Raw genomic sequence first — 25,365 nt, forward strand, 5'->3', positions numbered from 1 at the left:
AAATATTGATTTCCCAACAACTACTTGTGTATGTTATAAAAACTTTGGATGTTAATTCAATAACGTGACAGATGTTATTGTTTCTTAACAAAGGATAACATGTGATACAACTTATGAATTTTTTTAAAATTTTACAAACGTTTTAGAGACTACCAACTTGGTTGATTGTGAATTAGTTTTGTTTCTGTTTCAGAGTGAAGAATTCTATGTTTGTATTTTCTCTCACCGATATGCTGACTCCATCCTCTTCCACCATGAGGGAGGAATTGACATCGGTGACGTTGATGCAAAGGTACTATCTCAAAACTTGCCTTGTCACTGTCATAGCCCTTCAAACACTTTGTAGATCTGGTCATAGTCACATGACCTTTCTCACCAACCTGTCCTGAAAAGTACCTTGACATTAATACAAGAGTGTCCCTGCTTCCTGAATGTACTCCTGTAATCATCTGCCAATGCTGCAGCCAGGTGTAACTGATATACCATTGGTTTAACAAGAAATAAGTCCTAATACACACTTCTTGAACTCTTTCACCAATAAAAGCTGCCTTGTCTTATCAAAATTCTATCTTACATTCATATGATGAATGCTGCTTGTACTAATTGTGATCATCCATTTCCTACTGGTCCCCCCAGTTGCGGAGACCAAGTTAAAATTTTTTGTCCTCCACCAAAGGCAGCAGTACTGCATGTATTGAGGCCAGTAACCACTGCATGGTCCAAGATATTAAAGGGGCAGTAGGGTAGCCTAGTAGTTAAAGCGTTGGCTCGTCACGCCGAAGACCCGGGTTCGATTTCCCACATGGGTACAATATGTGAGGCCCATTTCTGGTGTCCCCTGCCATGATGTTGCTGTAATATTGCTAAAAGCAGCGTAAAACTAAACTCACTCACTCACTCCAAGATAAAACTGAAATACTACTGCATGAAACTACATTCACTCTGTATCTGTGTCCCAGGCTGTCAAGCTGGAGGTGCCCGTCGGGAGTGACCCCACTGCAGACAGCGTCAAGACTCAGCTGTTGTCCAAGGTCCCAGCTGGTGCACAGGGGTATGTAATATACTACTCACACTTTGATAAGGATCACCAAAATTCACAACTTTACTTAACGTAGATTTATATTTTGAAATTGTATCCATTTAAAACTGGATAAATAATATGGTAACCCCTCTTTAGGCAAACAGCCACTTTATTCTAACCTTAATGCACTTGATACATGAGTAACCATAAAAATGGTTTTCATGGCACCAATCAACCATTTTGCAAATCATGGAAGAGTCATTGACAAATAAAGTTCTGTAAATAATTTAGTCAAGACCAGACAATCCAGTGACCAGCGTCGTGAGCATTGATCAGAAATAATCAGAATGTCATCATACTTGGTTCCTTGTATGACGCCACACTTGGCAATATTCCAGTTGTATGGCAGCGGTCTGTAAATAATCGAGGCTGGGCCAGACAATCTAGTGATCAACAGCATGAACATCCAACTATGCAAATGGGATACTATGACTAGGGCTGGGTATTGCAGAGAATTTTCATATTGCAATATATTGCGATGCAAAAGCATATATTGCGATATGTATTGCAATATATTGCAAGAAGTTCTTTTTTAACAAAAAACTACTTATAATTGAGTTAATGCTTGATTTATAAAGCAAAAACACAACAAAATCACCATGCTTGATTAAGCTTTAATAAAAACTTTTAATCATGACAAAATAAAAATGTAAATAATATTTGGCACAAATTAAAAAAAAGGAAAGGAACAATTTATAAAACGGAAATATCCGAAGATTTCCGAGTGTTACGAAGTCTTTTCGAATGCATGTCAAAATACCGGTTTTCAATCAGCGTATCGCAATACGTATCGTTTTCATGACTGAACCGGTATATACCGGTAAACCGGTTATATTGCGCAGCCCTAACTATGACATTCAGATTATTTCAGATCGATGATCATGATGTTTGTCACTGGATTGTCTGGTCTAGATTTGATAATGTACAGACTGTTGTCATACAGCTGAAATATAGGTGAGCGTGGTGTTAAACAACAAACAAACATATGTTGGTAGTCTGGTAATGTGGTGTTGTCGTTCCAGTGCCCTGACCAAGTTCATCCTGGCTCTGTACAAGGTGTACAAAGACCTGCACTTCACCTACATGGAGATCAACCCTCTTGGTAGGTAGCAGTGGTGTCCCTGCGATGTATCCTATTTTTTCATCACCATTGAAAGGGTATATGTTGATATGCCCCCCAGTGGGGGATGTCAAATTCTGAAAGATAAATTAGAAAAACTATTTTCTTTTTTTTGCTTGGTGTAGATATATTTTTGTGGGGTTTGGGGGTAATTTTATCAAAACAGAAAGATCTGATTACTTCTTGTCCTTCAACAATTTATCCAAAATGTTTTTCCATGTGGATGGTCACTAATTATTAATTAACCTCATCAGTTATGCAAATACTTAAGTTTTCATAAATTTTTCAATGAGATTGCACGCTGCCATATAGCTGGAATATTGCTGAGTGCGGCCTAAAACTAAACTCACTCACCCTGAGATTGCAAGACAGTAACTTTTAAACTGTTTCCATGGTAATTTTATTATTTTTCATATCTACAAGCCACAAGGTTATGTCTTACCTTGTTTTGTGTTTTGTCTTCCAGTGATGACTGGAGGCAAGATCTACATCCTTGACCTGGCGGCCAAGATCGACCAGTGTGCAGAGTTCCTGTGTAAATCAAAATGGGGAGAGTTGGAGTTCCCCCCGCCATTCGGCCGCGACGCTCTTCCAGAGGTAACATTTCCTTCCAGTAGGAGTGAGGGATGGTGGAGTAGCCAAATGGTTAAAGCGGGTTCGATTCCCCACATGGGTACAATGTTTGCAGCACATTTCTGGTGTCCCTGCCATAATACTGCTGGAATATTGTAAAAAAGTGGCATAAAACCCATCTCACTCACTCACCCAGTAGGGGTGAAACATAACTGTGAGACCAAATACGGCATGTATTCTGATAATATAGGTGCAATACAATTCGTATCCTGATACAGGACTTTGTTTCATAACTTCTTATTCCCATCCCATCCTCGATAATCTCCAGGGTATATGTTACGATAACTCTCCACTATACCCTGGATGCATCTATGGCTTGGCCAGATGATTTTATTACCTCCCTTGGCTGGCTCCGCATTCTCACAGTAGCCAATCAGCTAAGCCGCCGTTACAACCGAACTTGCCAGTGTCAACAAAGATAGTGGTCGCACCTGCGAAGGTTTGTTCGCAGTGCGGCTCAGATTTTTGGGGAAATCATACAGACATATTTACAGGTCAGAAACTTAAAAAAAATATAACAAGAACTCCTTCAACCTCTTCCAGACTACCTCTGCATCAATTGTGTTGCCAAGTTTGATCGGTTAGATAATTTAAGAAGTGCATGTGAGCTGTGTTTGGTCCGCTCAACTTCCCAGCGTAGACACCTGATTGGATAAGAAGCCAGCCAAGGGAGGTAATAAAATCATCCGGCGGGACTGTAGATGCGTCCAGGGTATAGTGGAGAGTTATCGTAACGTATACCCTGGAGATTATCGAGGATGATTCCCTTCCCTGAATCATGTGTTTTTAAATTTCTCATGGCAGAAATGGGAAACATTGACATGGATCATTAAGTTCAGGGACACTGTTCAGATTCTATGTAGAGACAATGAGAAAATACTAGAGAATCTGCATAAACTGCTTCTTGATCAGTTTCTGTTGTTATTCAGATGTCTTCACGTCGTATGTTGTAATGAACTGTATGTATTGCTATACAGAAATTGTAAATAAATGTATTGTATCATGAGCCTCGTAGCCAAGCAGATAGTGTTTAACTCCCTTGGAACCTACATGACTTGGGTTCTATTCCTCCCTCTTGGTGCAGCATGGATGCAAACTCAGTCCCCAGAATTCCTCTGATTTCCTAGTTTATCTAAACTGGTGTTCTATTCCCAGCATGGATAATAACTCAACCATGCAATTTCTCAATTTCTGCATTAAAAAAAAATCATTAATATTTATCTTACCTCACACATAAATGTCGCTTTCTGATTGGCTAAACGCTCTTCTATTATTTTCAATGTACCCCGCTTACAAGCGAGTAATATTTCAGTGTACCCCGCTGTCAATGGTAACTCATTTTGGTACTTCGTGGTAGTAATTTTTATCTCGAATAACATTGAATCACGTATGATGTACGGAAATTACTGATGTTTTGCGAATGCAAATCGATGGAAGGGAGATAACTCTAGATCTATTTTTCTTGTCAGCAAAATTTAGCGATGGCTACAAAGAGATTTATACCCGTGCTTCAAACAATTCAAAATTAGTGTTTGGTAAGATAAATACGTTGTTCACTGGTCCCTCGGGGCCCATGGGTTGATGTACCCTTGATGTACATCACATCTGACTATATCTACTAACATGAGCAGAAAAACTATTTATGATTGGCTGAAGTGGCTACACTGCTCAACTTGTTACATGGTGGGGGCAGTGGAGAAGCCTTGTGGTTAAAGTGTTCGCTCATCACATGAAACACTTTGGTTCGATTCCCCACAGTGGTACAATGTGTGAAGCCCATTTCTGGAGTCCCCTGCCGTGAAAAGCGTTGTAAAACTAAACTCACTCACATGGTGTTTTGGTCCGTCAACAGGAAGCCTACATTGCCGACCTGGATTCAAAGAGTGGGGCATCTCTGAAACTCACTGTCCTCAACAAGAAGGGCCGGATCTGGACCATGGTTGCTGGGGGTGGGGCCTCTGTCATATATGCGTACGTACAACATCCTTCCTTGTATACATATATATATACACAGACATAACATCCCTCTATTCTATATATGTATACATATATATATACACAGACATAACATCCCTCTATTCTATACAAGTGTATATACAGACATAAGATGCCCCTCTGATAGTGACCTTTGTTAAATTGATAATTACACAGGAAAGTTAATGACCTTCACCTTCTATCAGTAGACGACCTTCACTCAATAGATAATGACCTTCACCTTCAATCTGGAGATGAAATTCACTGAATAGATATGACCTTCACCTTCAGAGACACTATCTGTGACTTAGAGAGAGCTTCTGATTTGGCGAACTATGGCGCGAGTACTCTGGTGCTCAAGTGAGCAAGTGAGCATCCTTGGTCTCATGCAGAAACATGCTGAAGGTAAGGCACATTTAAGTAATACAGTAGAAAAGCGGATATAGCGAACACGGATAAGACAATCCAAATTTTGGTCTCATTGACACAGGAGAAGCATGCTGAAGGTAAGGCAGACCCAATTAGCGGCGTGATTAGCGAACTATCAGTCTCAGCTGAGACTTGGTATACTCAACCTGACTTGAGATTGTTGTGATTGTTAAACATTTTCTAGAGGGATTTTCATAGTCACATGTCATGATTTGTCATCAATATCTCCCCAGACACAAGATGCATATGTCTAAATTTCTTTCTTTTAACTTGGGGCAGTGGAGTTGAGGGACCATAGTCAGTCATGGTCATCAATATCTCCACAGAACATGCATATGTGTTTTCTTTTAACTTGGGGCAGTTAGCCTAGTATAGTTACCAGACTATTGTATATACCAGACTTTGAGTTAGAGTGTCTGTTAATTTCAAAGGCTGTTGGTCATCGTGTCCGGCAAATTGTAAAATCAATTTTCTAATTACCTCTGTCAATTTTATTTCTCCTCAAAACGATTACGTTTTCACAATGACATCGAGGCGTTGTCAAATGAAAAATAGCAGTTTTAGAAAGAAAAAAAAACCAGGCTAAAAATAGCGGCATTGACGCATTGTAATACCCTCTACGTTTCTGATTGGTTGTTAGGGTGCAACGTCTTGCACACAATGAGAAGCGTGATTACTTGACCTGTAAAAAATTCACAAATGATCGGCATTTGAAAAGCTAAGCGGTCACAATGTCCAGCAGTAAAAATTGCCAGCAGAAACACTGGGTTAAAGCTTTTTTGCTGATCAAGCCGAAGACCCAGGTTCAATTCCTGAACATACTCACTCACATGCTTAACATACATACAAAACATGCTTAAAAGCATATACATATGAAGCATCTTTCTGTTTCTGTACCCAATTATGTAGATTGATGCTGATGCTGTTGATCACTGGATTGTCTGGTCCACACTCGATTATTTACTGACCGCTGCCGTATAGCTGGAATATTAAGGAGTAAATCTAAACTCACTCACTCACTCTGTTTCTATACATGATCAAACAGTTCATACAGGTGATTTTGGATGTTGGGGTAATTGGGGTAGTGGTTAAAGTGTTCACTCATCATGGCAAAGGCCTGGGTTCTCTTTAACACATGGGTACAATGTGTGAAGTACATTCCTGGCATTCTCTCCCTCTCCCCACCCCTCTCCGCACCCCCTCCCTCCTGTATGCGAGGCCCGGAAGGTCGCGGGTTCGATCCCCGACCGCGTCATACCAAAAGAAATTAAAATATGGTACTTGTTGGTCCCTGCCTGGCGCTCGGCATTAATGGGTACAACAAGGACTGGTCGGCTCGGAGTCAGTATAATGTGTCTGAGTGGGGTATTCATGCTTCACTGCGGCGTGGTATCTCAGTGGGCTAGCACTATAAAACCAGCTTAAGTCTGGGCTAGTACAAGCAGCCACACATACACACGCATGCACGTCGTCATATGAGTGAAATATTCTCAAGCACAACGTTAAACCCAATTTCACCTCACCTCACCTCACCTCACCCCTCCCTGTATATTGCTAAAAGCAGTGTAAAACACAACTCACTCACTCACTCCCAGAATGTGTTAAATGGGTGTTGATTACTTTCAGGGAAGATACTCATCATTGGTGGCGGCATCGCCAACTTCACAAACGTTGCTATGACGTTCAAGGTAAGCCTCCTCTTTCATAAACTCTGGGGCGATTGGGGTAGCCTAGTGGTTTGCTAAGCTCGTCCGCCGAAGACCGGGTTGATTCCCCACATGGGTACAAGTGTGAAGCCCATTTCTGGTGCTGCATTGATATTGCTGGAATATTGCTTTCATAAACTCATTAATTCATCTTGTGAGTCCACTGAACAAAATGTGGGATTTTAACTTCCATGTTAATAGTTGATTTAGTAATTGGATTGGATATGACATGGAATTTCAGTGGTAACTGAACTGTTTCCTTAATGAAAGTATGTTTTGTTTAAATTTGACATGCAAAGAGGTCTTAGTTTATTTTTTCTGCTTGCAGATTATCTGCTAGTCCCTTTGTTATAAAAAAATAGATAGTTTAGTTGTCATTGAAATGGAACATTACTCGCAGTTTGATGTTGAAAGAATATTTATCAAAGGCAGATAAACTAACTTCTTTGAGTGGCATAGAAGTTGGGCCGTACAATATTGAACAAATTTTATGGATAACAACTTCAAGCAGGAATGACAATGGTACAAGAATCTGTATTTGAAAGTCACACTCACGAAATAAAGGAAGTTGTTATCCATAAAGTTTGTTCAATAATGGCAGATGAACCAGCTTATGAAAACTGCCACCCATTATCAACTATGCTTGGTTTCCAGTTAAAACAGGTTCTCGCTGTATAAGCATGATCCATATTACCAAGGTCTCACTGTGTACTGATTGCTGTAAGAGCATTGTCCACATTGAGAGTTTTTCATTGTGTAGTACAAAATCCTCTACTATTTGCAGGGTATTGTCCGAGCTCTGCTAGAGTTTCAGCAGAAGTTGATCGAGTTTGACGTGAAGATCTATGTGCGGCGAGCTGGACCCAACTATCAAGAGGGACTCCGTATTATGAGAGAACTAGGTGAGTGAACTCTTTCTTCGCTTCTTTCAAATAGACCGCCTCCGTGGTGTAGTGGTTAGAGCGTCTGCCCGGAGAGCGGAAGGTCGCGGGTTTGCTCCCCGGTCGTGTCATACCAAAAGACATTAAAATATGGTACTTGTTGGTCCCTGCCTGGAGCTCAGCATTAATGGGTGGCTCGGAGTCAGTATAATGTGTCTGAGTGGGGTATTCATGCTTCACTGCGGCATGGTATCTCAGTGGGCTAGCACTATATCACCAGCTTCAGTCTTGGCTAGTACAAGCAGCCGCACATACACATACACACGCATGCACGTCGTCATATGAGCGAAATATTCTCAAGTACAACGTAAAACCCAATTTCACCTCACCTCACCTCACCTCACCTCACCTCACCTCTTCAAATACGATGACCTCTCACAAACTGAGCCTCTGTTTGTACTGCTCCATCCAATCAGGGACATCAATGAAAGGCTCCAAACATCCCTACATCCCTGGATGTTTTACGAAAGTCATCTGCTGCAGCCTAAATTATTTCTAATTGGTGTTGATCACCGCTTACATGTTGCAGTGATGATTATGACAAGTCAGTTAAGAAGGCTCTTTAACTGATATACCCGTGAAGGTCCGGGTTAGAATATTGATCTTCAGTAACCCATGCTTGTCATAAGAGGCGACTAACAGGATCGGGTGGTCAGGCTCGCTTACTTGGCTGACACATGTCATCGGTTCCCAATTGCACAGATCGATGCTCATGCTGTTGATCACTGGACTGTCTGGTCCAGACTTGATTATTTACAAACTGCCGCCATATAGCTGGGATATTGCTGAGTGCGGCGTAAAACTAAACTCACTCACTCTTTAACTGATACATTATACTTGCAAGATAACGAATAGTTAGCACTTTTGTTCCAAACTTGAAGGTTTCATGAACGATTTGTTCGTCAGGTGACAACCTTGGAGTACCGATCCAAGTGTTTGGCCCTGAGACTCACATGACTGCCATTGTCAGTATGGCTCTCGGCAAGCGAGACATCCCACCAATGCCGAAGCGGCTTCAGACAACCGCCAACTTCCTGCTACCAGGGGGAGCTGTGAGTATTGCAGCAATTCATTGTCAGATATTTTACGACATGTCAGTGTAAATGTTTTGTACAAATGAGATTTAAAGATATCTTTAAGTAAATAAAACATTATGAGCATATTAATATACACCTGGAAAATGTTAAGCACCACACTTTAGTTGTTTAAGACTTATCCCTGATGGCTGTGTACATTCGGAAATCTCTACCCATGTAGAGCCTGGATTAAACTGCACCTCCAGAAATCCATTTCAGTTTGTTACATTCCATGATAATTAAATGGAAAGGGATATTGAATACGAAATTGTATGACACAAACAAGGGTTTGGACGGAGGAAAACACAAAAGGGGTTTGGGCAGAAGCAGTGGCAAGGGGGTTAGCAAGAGGAGAGGACATGGTTCAAGTGATGGCCCAATTACTTTAGCTGTAGCAAAGACAAATCATATTTAAGATAATCAATTTCTGTGGCTGTATTTCATTACAAGCAACCCGTGAAGTTCCGGGTTAGAATGAGCCTTCAGTAAGCCTGCTTGTCGTAAGAGGCGACTAACAGGATCGGGTGGTCAGGCTCGCTGACTTGTATCAGTTCCCAATTGCGCAGATTGATGCTCATGCTGTTGATCACTGGATTGTCTGGTACAGACTCGATTATTTACAGACCGCCGCCATATAGCTGGATTATTGCTGAGTGCAGCGTAAAACTAAACTCACTCACTCACTCATTACAAGCATGTCAGTTGTAAACAAACACATCTGTTTGGGTGGCTGTTCCATGTGGAAATATATCATAAATGGTGCTTATCATTTTTCCATTTGTGTTTGAAATTTAATTTGTTTTACAATATAAACCACATATAGTAATATTGTTTCTTTCATGCCCTGCATGGTGAAACATCCATTAAAAACTAACTGTTTGAGCTGCACAAATCTAATTATAATATTCATCATAGTAAACTTGACTTTGATTTGTTTTCAGCTTGCAAAGGTAGATTCAGTATTTTTTTATGTTGTCCGCCTCAAACTTTAGCCTTTAGTCCCTTGCCTGCCTGTATGCATTCCAATGTTGTAGCTGTCTTAGGTCGCCTGGGTCAAAGATCCTTGTGACATGATATTTGAATGGTTTGATACTGATATCAGTATGCAACCAAACAGAGCTAAGGAATGCCTAATGTTTTCATGTCATGCGTAACACATTATATGTTGTCCTGTAAAAGAAAGCAGGTGGTCTATAACTTCTCTCAGTAGTATAGTTCATAGAACTGCATGGTGTCACCAGTATGTGGATTTCAAATGGCATGTATTGTAATACTTCTTCTGAGAACTGGTATATTGGGTAAAAATATATGAAGTTTTGGGATTATCTCTATGGTTTAATTTTAAATCTGCTGACTTTCATTTATATCTGATGTTTTCTTTCGTAATTCATCAACAAAGTGGACCCTTTACATGCTATAGAATTGTGTAAAAATGCCACAAAGGCCCTATGCTACCAAACCTACTAACGGGATTGTCAGTTTACCAAACTTGGTTGACCGTCATCCGTTCTAATTTTCATGCTGTTGATCACTGGATTGTCTGGTCCAGACTTGATTGGTTCAGACCGCCATATGGCTGGGATATGTTTTCTTGGCATACATGTATAAATTGTGTAAAAATGACAAACCCTTGCTTAATTTTGAGATTGCTGTTATCAGAACCATAACATGTTTTATAATGGCTACAAGAAAAGAGAGAGTTTTTAAAATCGATGTAAAAAAATGTAGTTATTTTAACACTATCTTCCAGGTTATTTTTTTATTCTGTTTGTCTTGATGGTAGTCAAGATATGTTACTGTCAATATGAAGTGAGGCTCTGTGTTAAGAAGTAAACAATTAACTTGCAAGGTGAGCGACAGAACCTGTTGGGATATTTTATGGTTTAACACTGGTTGTGAGATAGGTAATATCATTAATATGTGGGTTGTACTTGGGTTTTGTAATATGATTGGGACTGCTGAATGGACATGTTAGATGAAAACTTTAGCATGTGCTTGTTCTTACATTCTGGGGGCAGGGGGGTAGCCTAGTGGTTGAAGTGTTCGCTCGTCACACCGAAAACCTGGGTTCAATTCCCCACATGGGTACATTGTTTGAGGCCCTTGCCTGATATTTTTGGAATATTGCAGCATAAAACCATACTCACTCACTTTTTCACGCACTCACTCACTCTTACATTCTGGTACAAAGACTAATATTTAATGAAGCAGCTCTTTTGGTAACACTTATTTGACTTAACATAGCTAGCCTATGACTAAATTCATTTTTTCATTTTTTTTTAATCAAAAACAGTGAACCTTAAATTCACTCGGGTTGTGTACTCACTCTTGGGTAATGGTGAGGAGTTACACAGAATTATGTCCCTTAGGTTCTCCAGGATCTTACGATACTTGTTCTCACAGGCTTCTGAAGAGTGGTAAACTTTGGAAACCTGCATCTCTTCAGACTCTCCTCACTGACTCACCTTGTAACGGAAATACTGTTGACAGCAGTATTGGAGATCACTCACAATGCTCACCGCTGTTTAGAGTATTACCGTACATTTCTAGGAGTCTGTGACTCATTTTCACACACTGCACAGTTTCACACAAACCTGACCAATACTGAGCATGGATTTACACTTTAGAATAGCTGTCTGCTGAGTAGAAATAGCTGAAGTCTTGAGAATTTATGAAATTGTTAATGATTTTAAGAAAAAAATACAATCTATACAATTACAGTTTGGGCATCAAATCAGATTGGGTCTTGGGACCTATATCAGTTACCTAGGTGTTTAGTATTTTGTCGAAACTGTTTGTAAAGTGTACTTATGTGTGATTTAACTGTAAATGAATGTGAACACTACTTGTGTAACTATGGCAACATCTTCAAACAAACCAGTCACACCTGGACCTTGTCCCTATCAAACATTGAATAGCATACAACAGCAAAGTTTGTCAAGGAAGTGTATAACAGTATAACCATGACATCTTCAAGCCATCCAGTCTGTTCAGACACTGTTGAGGAGTGCACAATAGGTGTGCCTGTACAAGAACTGCATCCTACCCTCCTCTCCAGCCTTATAGCCACCGCTGTTCTTTCCAGCCTCTTTAACTTGTGCCAATATTAATCGGGAAATATATACTACTCAAAAGAAATAAAGAATACAATTCTCTCATGTGACTATAGTTCATCGGTCATATGAAACCATTGTTTATCTTGTATTGAGCTGCATATTGTGCATCATGCTTCATGTCATTGTGTTACTCTTGCCGGCTTATTCCTTACTCCTTAATTTGTTGGAAACAGTGGTCATGTCATTGTAATGTATCACAGTTCGTGCAGAGTTGCTTCCCTTAGGCTAGCCAGGCACCTGTGACCATGTTTGATTCCAGACTATTTCAGCACTTACCCATATGATTCTCCCAAGTAAAAAATGTTCATGATCTGAGGTCTGTTAAAGCATTAGCTTGCCACATTAAAGACCTGGGTGCCTTTGTACAAAACAACCTTAGAGCTAAGTCTATCATATGTCTATGTAGTGTAGTGGTTAGAGTGTCCGCCCGGAAGGTCATGGATTCGATCCCCAACCGCGGCATACCAAAAGACATTAAAATATGGTACTTGTTGATCCCTGCCTGGCGCTCGGCATTAATGACTGGTCGGCTCAGAGTCAGTATAATGTGTCTGAGTGGGGTATTCATGCTTCACTGTGGCATGGTATCTCAGTGAGCTAGCACTATAAAACCAACTTAAGTCTGGGCGAATACAAGCAGCCCCACACATATACGCATGCACATCATCATAGGAGCAAAATATTCTTACGTACGACGTTAAACCCCATTTCACCTCACCATAAGTCTATGCTGGGCTATGGGACGTACAGCGCTGAAGTTGTTTTGTACAGTGGCACCCCAGGTTTGATACTTACATGGGTGCAATGTGTGAAGCCCATTTCTGGTGTCCTCCACCGTAACTTTGCTGAAATATTGCTGAAAGCGACATAAAACCAAACTCACTCACTCACTGTGACATCAAGCTGACATGTTTCAAAATAACTGATATATATTCAAGAGTTAAATCACTCAGAGTGAAGATATTTTTACGATTATACAATAAATGGACGTGTAATATCTCTTCCCTCTATTCAACATGGCCATATCTATCCTTAACAGCGAACCTCTCTCCAGCGTCTTCACATGGGAACTGCTTCTTTTAACACATTGGAGTAATGCTTTCTTTAAAACTTGATATGTTTTAATTGGGTTTCTTTTGTTCAATGGTTTTGTTTCAGGTTCAGTTTTAATTCTTAAATGTATAGATTGCAATAAAACACAGATTCCTTGCGAAAAATAGTTTGACCATAGAATATTGACAGGCATCATCATTATGATATTGACTTCATGTTTAAATATTTGATAGATTTCATGATTTACAGTTTTGGATTGGCGGAGATAGATCTGTTTCAGGACTGAATTCTGCATTATTAAGCTTCTAATGCTGTACAGACCATCGACTCATAAAATTTGTTTCTGTTGAATGAAAGAAGTTCTTGGTGTAAAGTTGCTACAGATGTCAGTCGACGAGTTTAATGATCACAAATCATTGATTCAAATCTCTTGTATTCAAGATTATTACAGTAAGATGGTAAGATAACAGTACAATAAGATGGTAAGATAACAGTTCAGTAAGATGGTAAGATAACGGTACGGTAAGATGGTAAGATAACGGTACAGTAAGATGGTAAGATATAGTGATGTCAGTATGGTTATTCTATGCAAGGATCTGAAGTATCTGGTCATCATGTCCTATATTTGATGCAGATTATAACTGAAAGCTCATTGAAGACATTCTTCAAGCCGGTCACGGCTGTATGTTCATTAGCTAGTCACTTGTGACAAACCCTGTCAGGTTTCTGGGTTACAATTGCTGCAGGCTCACTGACTGGGTTGACACATGTCATTGTATCCCAGGCCGCAGATTGATGTTCATGCTGTTGATCCCTGGATTGTCTGGTTCAGATCTGATGATTTATAGACCGTCGCCATATAGCTGAAATATTGCTGAGTGCGGCGTAAAACTAAAGTCACTCACTCACTACAGTTGCGGCCCAGCAACATATGCAGCTCGAAAGAGGTGACTGATGGATTGAGTGATCAGTGACTTGGTTGATTGTGTCATTGTCCCCCCAATATTGTGGATCATTGCTCACTACATCCATCACTGGATTGTCTGACCCAGACTTGACTGTTTGCAGGCTGCCATGACTTCTTAAATGGTTCTGAGTGATCACTGAACATAAAAAAGCCACTTGACAAATATTTAGAAATTCCTGCACTGTCAGTTTTGTGAACTAGGTAAAATAGTGTAAAAATATGCCTTAATTCCAGTCCCCAACCACGAGCCGCAGGGGGTCCTCCAATGAGCTCAACCAATCAACATCCTCGACAGCCAGTGCTCAGCTGGAAAGCCTGGCCAATCAGACGGAGGGTGGCAAAGATGTGATGTTGTTCAACAAAGGCACCAAGGCCATCATCTGGGGCATGCAGATGAGGGCTGTGCAAAGCATGATGGACTACGACTATGTGTGTTCCCGCAAGGAGCCCTCTGTCGTCGCTATGATCTACCCATTCACGTATGTATTGTCATGTTTCCTTTAAGTATGAATACACAATGTAATTTAGAAACGTTCACATGTAACATATGTTATATTTGGGATTACGCTTTCTCAGCAAAGTATTGATTCAGGGTGCTGCTGTACGGAACAACCTTAGTGCTAAGTCTAAATCAGCAGTGCCTTACTTAAACCTGTGCCCAGGGTGGTGGGTAGCCTAGTGGTTAAAGTGTTAAGCCCCGTCACCGGGCGAAGACCGGGTTCGATTCCCCACATGGGTACAATGTGATGCCCGATTCATTCACGCACTCATGTTTTGTGTTATTTTGGCATATGTGTGCAGATGTGTGTCCAGATTTACTATGTAAATCAGCAGTGCAGTGTCTGAGACCTGTGCCCACAATTATGTAGTTCTTGCTAAAATCAGTTGCTAAAAGCCTTACTCTGGTTTTCCTTCAGAGGTGACCACAAGCAGAAATTCTACTGGGGCCACAAAGAGGTGCTCATCCCAGGTAAGAAAGTATACCAAGCTTGTGTCTTAAATTTAATGTTAGATATGTCCAGTGTTTGTTTTATGAATTATTTGTCCATTTCCAGCAGTCAATAATAGCTGTTGATGGTGGATTTAACTGCTGTATATCGGAGTGACAAAATCCAGAAAACTGTCAGTTTTGTCCCCCCATGGAACCAGCTTGAGTGATGTTTGGTTCCTGAATCTGTGGGTCATTGCTCTTAACCACTAGGGGTTGTTGGGTAGCCTAGTGGTTAAAAGTGTTTGCTCGTCACACCAAAGGCCTGGGTTTGATTTCCCACATGTGTGCAATGTGTGAAGCCCATTTCATGTGTTCCCGCCATGATATTGCTGGAATATTGCTAAAAGCGGCGTAAAACTAAACTCACTTACTCTCGACCACTGGCAATGATTCAATGAATTTTTTTATTAGCTGTGAGATAGTTACACTGCAGACTGTGGTGTAGTTTTGTTTGTTTGTTCATTTGACCCATTTATTGTGTGAATATTTAAAGATCTGTGTTTATGACTTGTCATGACAATATTCCTGCTTTCTCAGCCTACAAGAACATGGCTGACTGTATGAAGAAACATCCGGACGCGGACGTTCTGATCAACTTTGCTTCTCTCAGATCAGCCTATGAAAGCACAGTCGAGACCATGAACTTTCCTCAGGTAGATGTGACATGTTTGTTGTTTAGATGAACAAATCGATATTATATAGAAAGTCTTATCTGACAATAGCTATGGATATTACTCTGCTTCACCTACAGGTATACTTGTTCTCAAATATGCATGGTGGGTATGTTGTCAGCCATTACAAACATGTCAGCCATTACAAATATGGGTGCACATACACAAAAGTAAGGTAGAATATTCGTAGCACATTGATGATGGTAACGTTACCCAATATTCGTAGATCATGTTCTTTTCGGTTTTGCAGGAAATATGTTCATAAAGGCTAGGTTGAGTTGTTAAGTTAATTACGAACATTTTCACCGTTTTCAGATCAGAACAATTGCCATTATCGCCGAAGGCATCCCCGAGAATCTCACACGCCAACTGGTGAAGACAGCTGACGAGAAGAAAGTAGCCATTATTGGACCAGCCACGGTGAGTAGACATGCTGTCCGAGACACGTGACATATCTGGAGCAATTATCACACTGTACAATAAACAAAAAAATGATATCTATAAAGTCATATGCTTCACTATCATGTATTGTAATAAATTGTTACAAAGTGTTATTAAAAGATATAATGTACCCAACACTTGACACGCATCATGCATTCAGGCAAGTCCCGACTTTTGAGCACGTGACTGAACAAGCCACAGTATGTTAGCATGTGACCAAATGAAAGCCAACACTTCGAAATGTGAGCAGACGGGCTCAAGCAGATTCCACATGATTTTAGCAGACGACATATACACCCCAACACTTATGCATGTATGTGTAGGTGAGACCTTGCACTTGTCCAAAGTCAAAGTGCCCAAAGTCATTTTATAATGCTTTATCGCAAAGATTAAAAAGATGCGTACGTTCAGACCTGAAATTCATCTCTAATACAGTCGCCCAAATCTACTTTTCACAGACTTTTAAATCTGTTTTAAATACAGGGCAATACCTCCACAATATTATTCTCAGAAAATTCCTCATTTTGTTATCCAGGTTTAGATGTTCTTCACATGATCTTATAACCGAGAAGGGCTGATATTATAATATTCCAAAAGTAAACAGATTGTGCAAATTTTGTACATTAAATGTAATTGAAGATGAGTTCCACTTGTTGCTTGTATGTCCTTACTACACTGATTTAAGGACAAAATATCTACCACAATATTGCCATTCATATCTTACCACCTTTAATTTGTTAATGAACTCAAATAATGCAACTTATATTTGCAAACTTGGTATGTATATCTATTGTGATTATATGCCATTATTGTTATCATGCTTTGTACTATAGGCCTGTGGCCTCTTCAGTACTGGAATAAAGAGAGTTCAGACCAAGGTTGTACCGACATTGTGTGTATTTACAGGTGGGCGGTGTAAAACCCGGCTGTTTCAAGATCGGCAACACCGGCGGCATGTTGGACAACATTCTCTCCTCCAAGCTGTACAGGCCTGGCAGGTAGGAGTTATTTCCCCTTATCCAGATAATCTGCCCTTACACACCAGACAGTATTGGTCTCTTTCCCTGAGTGCAATTCAAGTCAAGAATGTTTTGGCAAGTCTAGAGTGCTCAGGTGTAGCCTGAAATTTTGGATTGTTCTGGTCTGTTTGGATTGTCATGTGTTATATAATAAAGTGTGAAGTAAGACAACGTCAGATTGGGAATTTCTTATAATTTGTAGATATATATTTTGAGATAGGATAACTTTAGTTCTGGACGAGAGTTCAGTCTGGGACATTATATATGAATCACTTTGAGAAGACGACTTTTATCATTAAAAAGTATCCATATTATAAATTCAATTTTATTTACAGGAAGCCAAAGATCTTGAATTTTGTCCTCTATTTATTGATTCCAAGTGTTGTGTTTTCAGTGTTGCCTACGTGTCCCGATCAGGGGGTATGTCTAATGAACTGAACAACATCATCGCTCTCAACACCAACGGCGTGTACGAGGGAGTAGCCATCGGAGGAGACAGGTAGGGCTTGCTGTGTGACAGCTGTATATAACATGTTGTTTAAACCTTTGAAACTGTATTTCAGTTCTGCAGGGAACTCGGAGGACAATATCTAGCAATATTCACTTGGGAGATAAACACGTCTTACATATAGATCTGGTGGTGCTAAATTGGATGCAGTTTAACTGACTACGACAAACACTCAGCACTGGGATTGTCAATGAATACAGGCAGAGTATAGAGGTTACAGCAACGTAATTGGATGTCCATGTATCAGTGGAGAATTTGGAGTCCCACCTCTCCCGAGTTGGTAGATATTTTGGGATGAATACACTGATTGTTGACAGAACTGATATGGATTAATCATGTACTTAGGTGAGGTGAGGTGAAATTGGGTTTAACGTCGCGCTGGAGAATATTTCGCTCATATGACGACGTGCATCCATGTGTATGTGTAGGTGCGGCTGCTTGTACTAGCCCAGACTGAAGCTGGTTTTATAGTGCTAGCCCACTGAGATACCAAGCCGCAGTGAAGCATGAATACCCCACTCAGACACATTATACTGACTCCGAGCCGACCAGTCCTTGTTGTACCCATTAATGCCGAGCACCAGGCAGGGACCAACAAGTACCATATTTTAACGTCTTTTGGTATGATGCCATGTACTTCGGTGTCACATGGCACCGTCTATCAGTATTTAAGTCGCCACAATGAAGCAGTAGTCAAAAGGCCACCTGAATTGGTCACAGTCATGAGCACTTTGGTATCTCCAACAAACAGCTTCTTGTATTTGAGGTGGAGTATGTCCACTCAATCCTATTCTTGTCACAATCTGACCAAGTTAGAAATGTCACTCGTACTGTTATGGTTACATCATATTCCAGATACCCAGGAACCACATTCATGGACCACATCCTCCGTTACCAAGACAACCCAGAAGTTAAGATGTTGGTGCTGCTCGGAGAGGTGAGTGCTTCATCCAACATCCTAAAACCATAACTGTGGATGTGACCTTGATGTTAGTTCAGATATGGATATGACAAGTTTTACCTTGCATCATATCTGATCTTTTTAGACATGTGCAAACCCTCCAGTTAATCATGGGGAATGAACGATTGTTTGCAAACATTCCTAGAAAAGAATTAGTGTGTCAAACAACATTAACTTGGTGACTCACTTGTTTAGTATTTCGTCTGTTTAGTGACTCGTCTGTTTAGTGACCGCCTGTTTAGTGACTTCGTTTGTTTAGTGGCTCGTTTGTTTAGTGACTTGTTGTTTAGTGACTCGTTTGTTTAGTGACTTGTTGTTTAGTGACTTCGGACTCGTCTGTTTAGTGACTTCGTTGTTTAGTGATTTGTTGTTTGTTTAGTGGCTTCGGTTCGTCTGTTTAGTGGCTCGTTGTTTAGTGACTTGTTTGTTTAGTGATTTCGGACTCGTCTGTTTAGTGACTCGTTGTTTAGTGATTTGTTTGTTTAGTGACTTCGGACTCGTCTGTTTAGTGGCTCGTTGTTTAGTGACTTGTTTGTTTAGTGACTTCGGACTCGACTTGTTCGTTTGTTAAGTGACTCATTGTTTAGTGACTTGTTTGTTTAGTGACTCTCGGACTCGTCTGTTTAGTGGCTCGTTTAGTGACTCGTTTGTTTAGTGACTTGTTGTTTAGTGACTCATTTTAGTGACTCGTTTGTTAAGTGACTCGTTTGTTTAGTGACTCGTTGTTTAGTGATTTGTTTGTTTAAGTGACCCGTTTGTTTAGACGGACTCGACTCGCCTGTTTAGTGGCTCGTTTAGTGACTTGTTGTTTAGTATGACTCGTTTAGTGACTTCGTTTGTTAAGTGACTCGTTTGTTTAGTGACTCATTGTTTAGTGATTTGTTTGTTTAGTGACTTCGTTGTTTAGTGGAGTGACTCGGACTTCGGACAGGACTCGTTGTTTAGTGACTTGTTTGTTTAGTGACTCGGACTCGTTCTTTAGTGACTTGTTTGTTTTAGTGACTCTCGTTTAGTGACTCGTTTGTTTAGTGACTTCGGACTCTTCGTTGTTTAGTGACTTGCTTAGTGTTCGTTTAGTGACTCGCTTGTTTAGTGACTTGGACTCGGCGTTTAGTGACTCGGACTCGTTGTTTAGTGACTTGTTTGTTTAGTGACCGTGACTCGTTGTTTAGTGACTTGTTTGTTTTTAGTGACTCGGACTCGCTCTTTAGTGACTCGTTTAGTGACTTGTTTGTTTAGTGACCTTCGGCTGTTTAGTGACTCGTTGCTTTGTTTAGTGACTTCGTTCGTTTGTTTAGTGACTCGTTGTTTAGTGACTTCGTTTGTTTAGTGATTTCGCTTGTTTAGTGACTCTGTTTTAGTGACTCGCTTAGTGACTTCGACTTTAGGACTCGACTTGTTTAGTGACTCATTTGTTTGACTTGTTTAGTGACTTCGGACTCGTTGTTTAGTGACTCGTTTAGTGACTCGTTGTTTAGTGATGACTTGTTTGTTTAGTGACTCATTTGTTTAGTGACTCCGGACTCAGTGACTCGGACTCGTTGTTTAGTGACTTCGTTGTTTAGTGACGCTTTAGTGACCTCGTTGTTTAGTGACTCGTTTAGTGACTCGTTGTTTAGTGACTCATTTGTTTAGTGACTCGTTTGTTTAGTGACCAGCTTTGTGTTGTAGTTGAGTGTGGGAATGTTGAGGATGTTAAAACTTGGTACTTGTTGGAAACCTGCCTGGCACTTGGCAGTAAGGAGATGAAATAAGGATTGGGTGCTGTGGTACGAAGCGATCTTAGGTCTAAGGTGACCGTAACTCCCTTCCCTTAACACAGATTTAAGGTAGAGTTAGTGCTAAGGTCGTTCTGTACAATATGCTGAGTCAATTGACTGCCGTAGGGTAGCCAAGTGATGAAAGTATTGAGACGAATTCTTGGGTTCAATTCCCCACTTGGGTACAATGTGTGAAGCCCGTTTCTGGTGTACCTGCTGGGTTGTTGCTGAAAGAGGTGTAAAACAGTACTCACTCACTCACTCAGAAGTGCAGTAAGATTGAACTTGTTTCATTGTTTGGTGTGAGTGTTATCCAGGTCGGTGATATTGCAGGTTGGGGGTGTGGAGGAGTACCGACTGGTCAACGCCCTCAAGGAGAACCGAATCAACAAGCCCGTGATCGCTTGGTGTATTGGAACGTGTGCCAAGATGTTCACCTCAGAGGTAAGAGCAACCAAGTACCATGAAGGAAGTTGCTAGTGTTTACAAATATTCAGATTGTTGTAGATCTTCTTTGAGAGCCATTTAGAAGTTGGGGCAGTAAGGAAGGATATATGGGTGAACAACTTCTTTATTGCTGTGAGAGCGACGTTTCGGTGTAGTTTCTAACACTGTTATCAAGCAAGTGATGAATAGCATAAGGATGGAGGAGCATATATACAAGTTAGAGTAGATGTTTGTACAGTACAATAGGGATTAGGAAGCCAGACACAATAACAACACAAGGGCTTAGATAAAAGCGTTACCAAATGAAGCTTGCAAAGTACACAAGGGGATAGTGAAGCCTGTAATATACATAAATGGGGTTTATCGATGAGGATCTTTAATGAGTTGGGGGCTGGTGGTGTAGCCTAGTGGTTAAAGCGTTGGCTCGTCAGCTAAAAGACCTGGGGTTCGATTCCCCACATGGGTACAATATGTGAAAGCCATTTCTGGTGTCCCCCCGCCCGTGATATTGCTGGAATATTGCTAAAAAGCTGCATAAAACCATACTCAGCGACTCACTTTAATGAGTTGACAGTATGCAGGAGGTATGTAGTAACCTTGGTCATGGTTGATTTATGGCTGGAGTCTTTTGATGTAGATGGCTTCTTGGAGTTTTCTGAGTTTTTTGAGGTTGGTTGTTAGGGTTTGGGTTCTGTCCCACTGGATCCTGTGGTTGGGATTGTCAGTTGTAGATCTGACAGGATCATTAAATTTCAACCACAATTGTGTTTCTAGGTTTGTCAGCACCAAGGTTCGACCAGAGTAGTAAATGTGTAAGATTTTCTTCGCTTGGTGCCATGATATAGCTGAATACTGTTCAAAGCAGCATTAAAACAAACCCATATCTCGTGAAATGTTGACTGTACGAGTTCCTCTGTTGCAGGTTCAGTTTGGCCATGCTGGGGCGTGTGCAAATGCAGATTCTGAGACGGCAGAGGCCAAGAACAAGGCTCTGAAAGAGGTTGGCGCCAGTGTCCCCCGCAGTTTTGATGAACTTGGAACTGTCATTAGGTAAAAAGGAGTTAAAATTGATTAAAGCTGTCATTTTGTTGCATAATGCTGTTATTCCTAGAATAAGAATTTAATATATGGCATTTTTGTGTTTTTTAAAAAGTTTCCTTATCTTTTTTCATTGTTCACCTATCTATTGACCCTAAACCTCGCAGATCGATGCTCATGCTGTTGATCATTGGATTGTCTGGTCCAGACTCGATTATTTACAGACCGCGGCCATATAGCTGGAATATTGCCGAGTGTGGCGTAAAACTGAACTCACTCACTCACCCTAAAACTATGAAAGTGAATAGGGGAATTTTATTTATTCCCCAAAAGTGAAATTATGTTCTTCAAAATGTACGTACAATACGTTAATCTGTTATAGACAGGTGTATGAGAAGCTGGTGGAGGAGGGCGCCATTGTCCCTCAGCCGGAGGAGGCCCCACCCACAGTACCAATGGACTACAACTGGGCTAGGGTGAGTGCCATCTTTTCTGTACCCCCCGGGGGTGGATGGGTATCGGTCATGTCCATCCCCTTATGAGTGGATATGTAGGTCTTCTCTTTCACCAAGGGAAGGTGAAGGGAGATCTGCTTGTCTCACTTTACTCACTTTTACTTTTCAAATGGGAATGTATATGGCTGACGGGCAGGGGTCAGGTCTGTATAATTTAGGTGTGTCGAATATATCTTAATGTTTCACAGTCATATCTTCCATCCCCATCTAAAACATACATTAACAAAACATCTGACACCATACTCTCCTTGATCGCTGATTGATCTAGTGGCTGTTAAATGAATTTGTTCTGGGATGTAACTAACAGAACTGAAGAAAATACTAGATATCTCTTGCAGAAAAGAAAGGACAATAATTCTGGTGTATGCCACTTTCCTGACTGATTGAAAGCAAATGGTTATTTGTCCTGCAGGAACTTGGCCTGATCCGGAAGCCAGCCTCTTTCATGACCAGTATCTGTGACGAGCGAGGCCATGAGCTGCTGTACGCAGGCATCCCCATCACAGACATCTTCAAGGAGGACATGGGCATTCGGGGGAGTGCTCAGTCTGCTCTGGTTCCAGAGGAGGTAGGTGCATTGTGGGAGGTAGGGGTGTTGGGGTAGACTATTGTTCTGTAGGGGTGTTGGGGTAGACAGTGTTCTGTATGGATGTTGGGTTATCCCACTGTCAGGTGGGGATATCGGGTTAGACTACTGTCAGGTGGGGAGAGTTGGGAAGACCACTGTCAGGTTAGTCAGGCTAGACCACTGTACTTGTAAGGGTGTCAGGGTAGACCATTGTTCTTGTGGGGGTGTCAGGGTAGACCATTGTTCTTGTAGGGTAGGCCAATGTTATTGTGGTTGTGTTTGAGTAGACCAATGTTATTGTAAGGGAGTTGGGGTAAACCATTGTGTGTAGGGGGTGTAATAGTGAGAAGGTAGGCCAATATCTGTTGGTTTCAAGGAAGTAGGACAGTTTTGCCTGAGGGTCTACGGTGTCTGGCAGTTGTAGGTATTTTAGCGTTTTACACAACCTTTTATTATCAACTGACAAATATATCAAACAATATAGGTTGATGCCTTTCACACTGAATGTCAAAAATGTTGGCAGTCAAACACTGAAATAGTTAAATGTGCACTCGTTTCCAGGACAGTTGCTATAAATAAATGTTGTCATGATTTCCAGATTGCCGAAGTATGCCACCAAGTTTATTGAGATGTGTCTGATGGTGACTGCCGACCACGGCCCGGCGGTGTCCGGGGCTCACAACACCATCGTCTGTGCCCGAGCAGGGAAAGATCTCATCTCCTCTCTCACATCTGGCCTGCTCACCATTGTACGTACATTCTCTGCCTCATCTCTACTGGCTTTTAATAGAAAATTTGAAATTCTACTTATATTATTCTCGGGTCCAAGGAGATTCCAGGTTAGAATAGATGAACCTACGATGGCTGTAAGAGGCCACCAAGCAGATTTGGATCCCAACAACATGGATCACTGCTCGTGCTGCTTATTGAGACTGGCATTTATTCAGATAGCTGGAATATTGCTGAAGGCAACATTAATCGACATTCCTCACTCACCCACCTGCATGATTGCTAAACACTGACTTGTAAACCAATCTGATTGACTGATGACTTTATTCTACAAACAGGGTTAGAACTTGTCCCATAGAGCCATATATGTCCTCAGTCTGTAACTAAACTGGGAACAGAGAGGACAGACCCAGACTTGATTGTTAACAAGCAGCCATGACTCAGCTGAAATTGTTGACGACACTCACTCACTCACTCACTGACTCGCTTACTCACTCACTGACTTGCTTACTCACTGATTTACTGACTGACTGACTCACTCACTTCCTTACTCACTGACTGACTCACTCACTTCCTTACTGACTGACTGACTCACTCACTTCCTTACTCACTGGACTCACTCACTTTCCTACTCACTGACTCACTTCCTTACTCACTCACTGACTCGTTTCCTTACTCACTGACTCACTCACTCACTTCCTTACTCACTCATTCACTTCCTTACTGACTGACTCTCACTCACTCGCTTCCTTACTCACTCACTGACTTCGCTTCCTTACTCACTGACTGACTCACTTCCTTACTCACTCACTCACTTCCTTACTCACTCACTCGCTTCCTTACTCACTGACTCACTCCACTTCCTTACTCACTGACTCACTCCACTCGCTTCCTTACTCACTGACTCACTCACTTCCTTACTGACTCACTCACTTTCGCTTCCTTACTCACTGACTCACTCACTCTCAGCTTCCTTACTCACTCACTGACTCACTCCTTTACTCTCACTGACTCACTTCCTTACTCACCGACTCACTTCCTTACTGACTCACTCCTCACTTCCTTACTCACTGACTCACTTCCTTACTGACTCACTCCTCACTTCCTTACTCACTGACTCACTTTCGCATCCTTACTCACCACTCACTTCTTACTCACTGACTCACTTCCTTACTCACTGACTCCACTCACTCGCCTCCTTACTACTCCTCACTCAAGTCGTGACAAATAATACAAAACAGAAATACCAGATGTTTCAATATTTTCCAGGGAGACAGATTCGGTGGCGCTCTCGATGCTGCAGCCAGACAGTTCAGCGATGCCTACGACACCGGCCTGATTCCCATGGACTTCGTCAACGACATGAGGAAGAAGGGTCAGCTGATCATGGGGATTGGTCACAGGGTCAAGTCGGTCAGTACTTGTTGATTTATCTCAGCATTAATTAACAGTTCTTGGCCCTATCCTGCTGCTTTAGTTCTTGAAACATTTTACTCAATGATGACTGTCCAATACGTTAATGAACTGCATACTTTTGAAGGGCTGAATAACGTAGGTGTTACTGAAAGGCTGAAAGTTGACAGTATTTACCTCAATACATACAAGGTTGTGTCAATAGATA

The 25,365-nt window shown here is 41.2% G+C and overlaps 1 protein-coding gene across 1 annotated transcript in view; it reads left to right on the forward strand.

Moving 5' to 3' along the window:
• LOC124285067 (ATP-citrate synthase-like) overlaps nt 1-25,365 on the forward strand; it is a 68,670-nt gene that overhangs the window by 36,669 nt on the left and 6,636 nt on the right. Inside the window, 25 exon segments of the mRNA XM_046721210.1 lie at nt 194-292; nt 960-1,051; nt 2,104-2,183; nt 2,668-2,798; nt 4,687-4,805; nt 5,100-5,170; nt 5,255-5,314; nt 6,864-6,925; nt 7,728-7,845; nt 8,791-8,936; nt 9,902-9,910; nt 14,331-14,575; nt 15,014-15,066; nt 15,625-15,740; nt 16,074-16,178; nt 17,106-17,197; nt 17,613-17,717; nt 18,582-18,663; nt 20,781-20,891; nt 21,817-21,944; nt 22,315-22,408; nt 22,860-22,979; nt 22,981-23,015; nt 23,614-23,764; nt 25,014-25,157. Coding sequence (XP_046577166.1) covers nt 194-292; nt 960-1,051; nt 2,104-2,183; nt 2,668-2,798; nt 4,687-4,805; nt 5,100-5,170; nt 5,255-5,314; nt 6,864-6,925; nt 7,728-7,845; nt 8,791-8,936; nt 9,902-9,910; nt 14,331-14,575; nt 15,014-15,066; nt 15,625-15,740; nt 16,074-16,178; nt 17,106-17,197; nt 17,613-17,717; nt 18,582-18,663; nt 20,781-20,891; nt 21,817-21,944; nt 22,315-22,408; nt 22,860-22,979; nt 22,981-23,015; nt 23,614-23,764; nt 25,014-25,157 — 2,568 coding nt within the window.

Source organism: Haliotis rubra, unplaced genomic scaffold (assembly GCF_003918875.1).
Source record: "Haliotis rubra isolate DU_JTF1 unplaced genomic scaffold, ASM391887v1 Scf351, whole genome shotgun sequence".
In the NCBI taxonomy this organism is placed as follows: Eukaryota; Metazoa; Mollusca; class Gastropoda; order Lepetellida; family Haliotidae; genus Haliotis; species Haliotis rubra.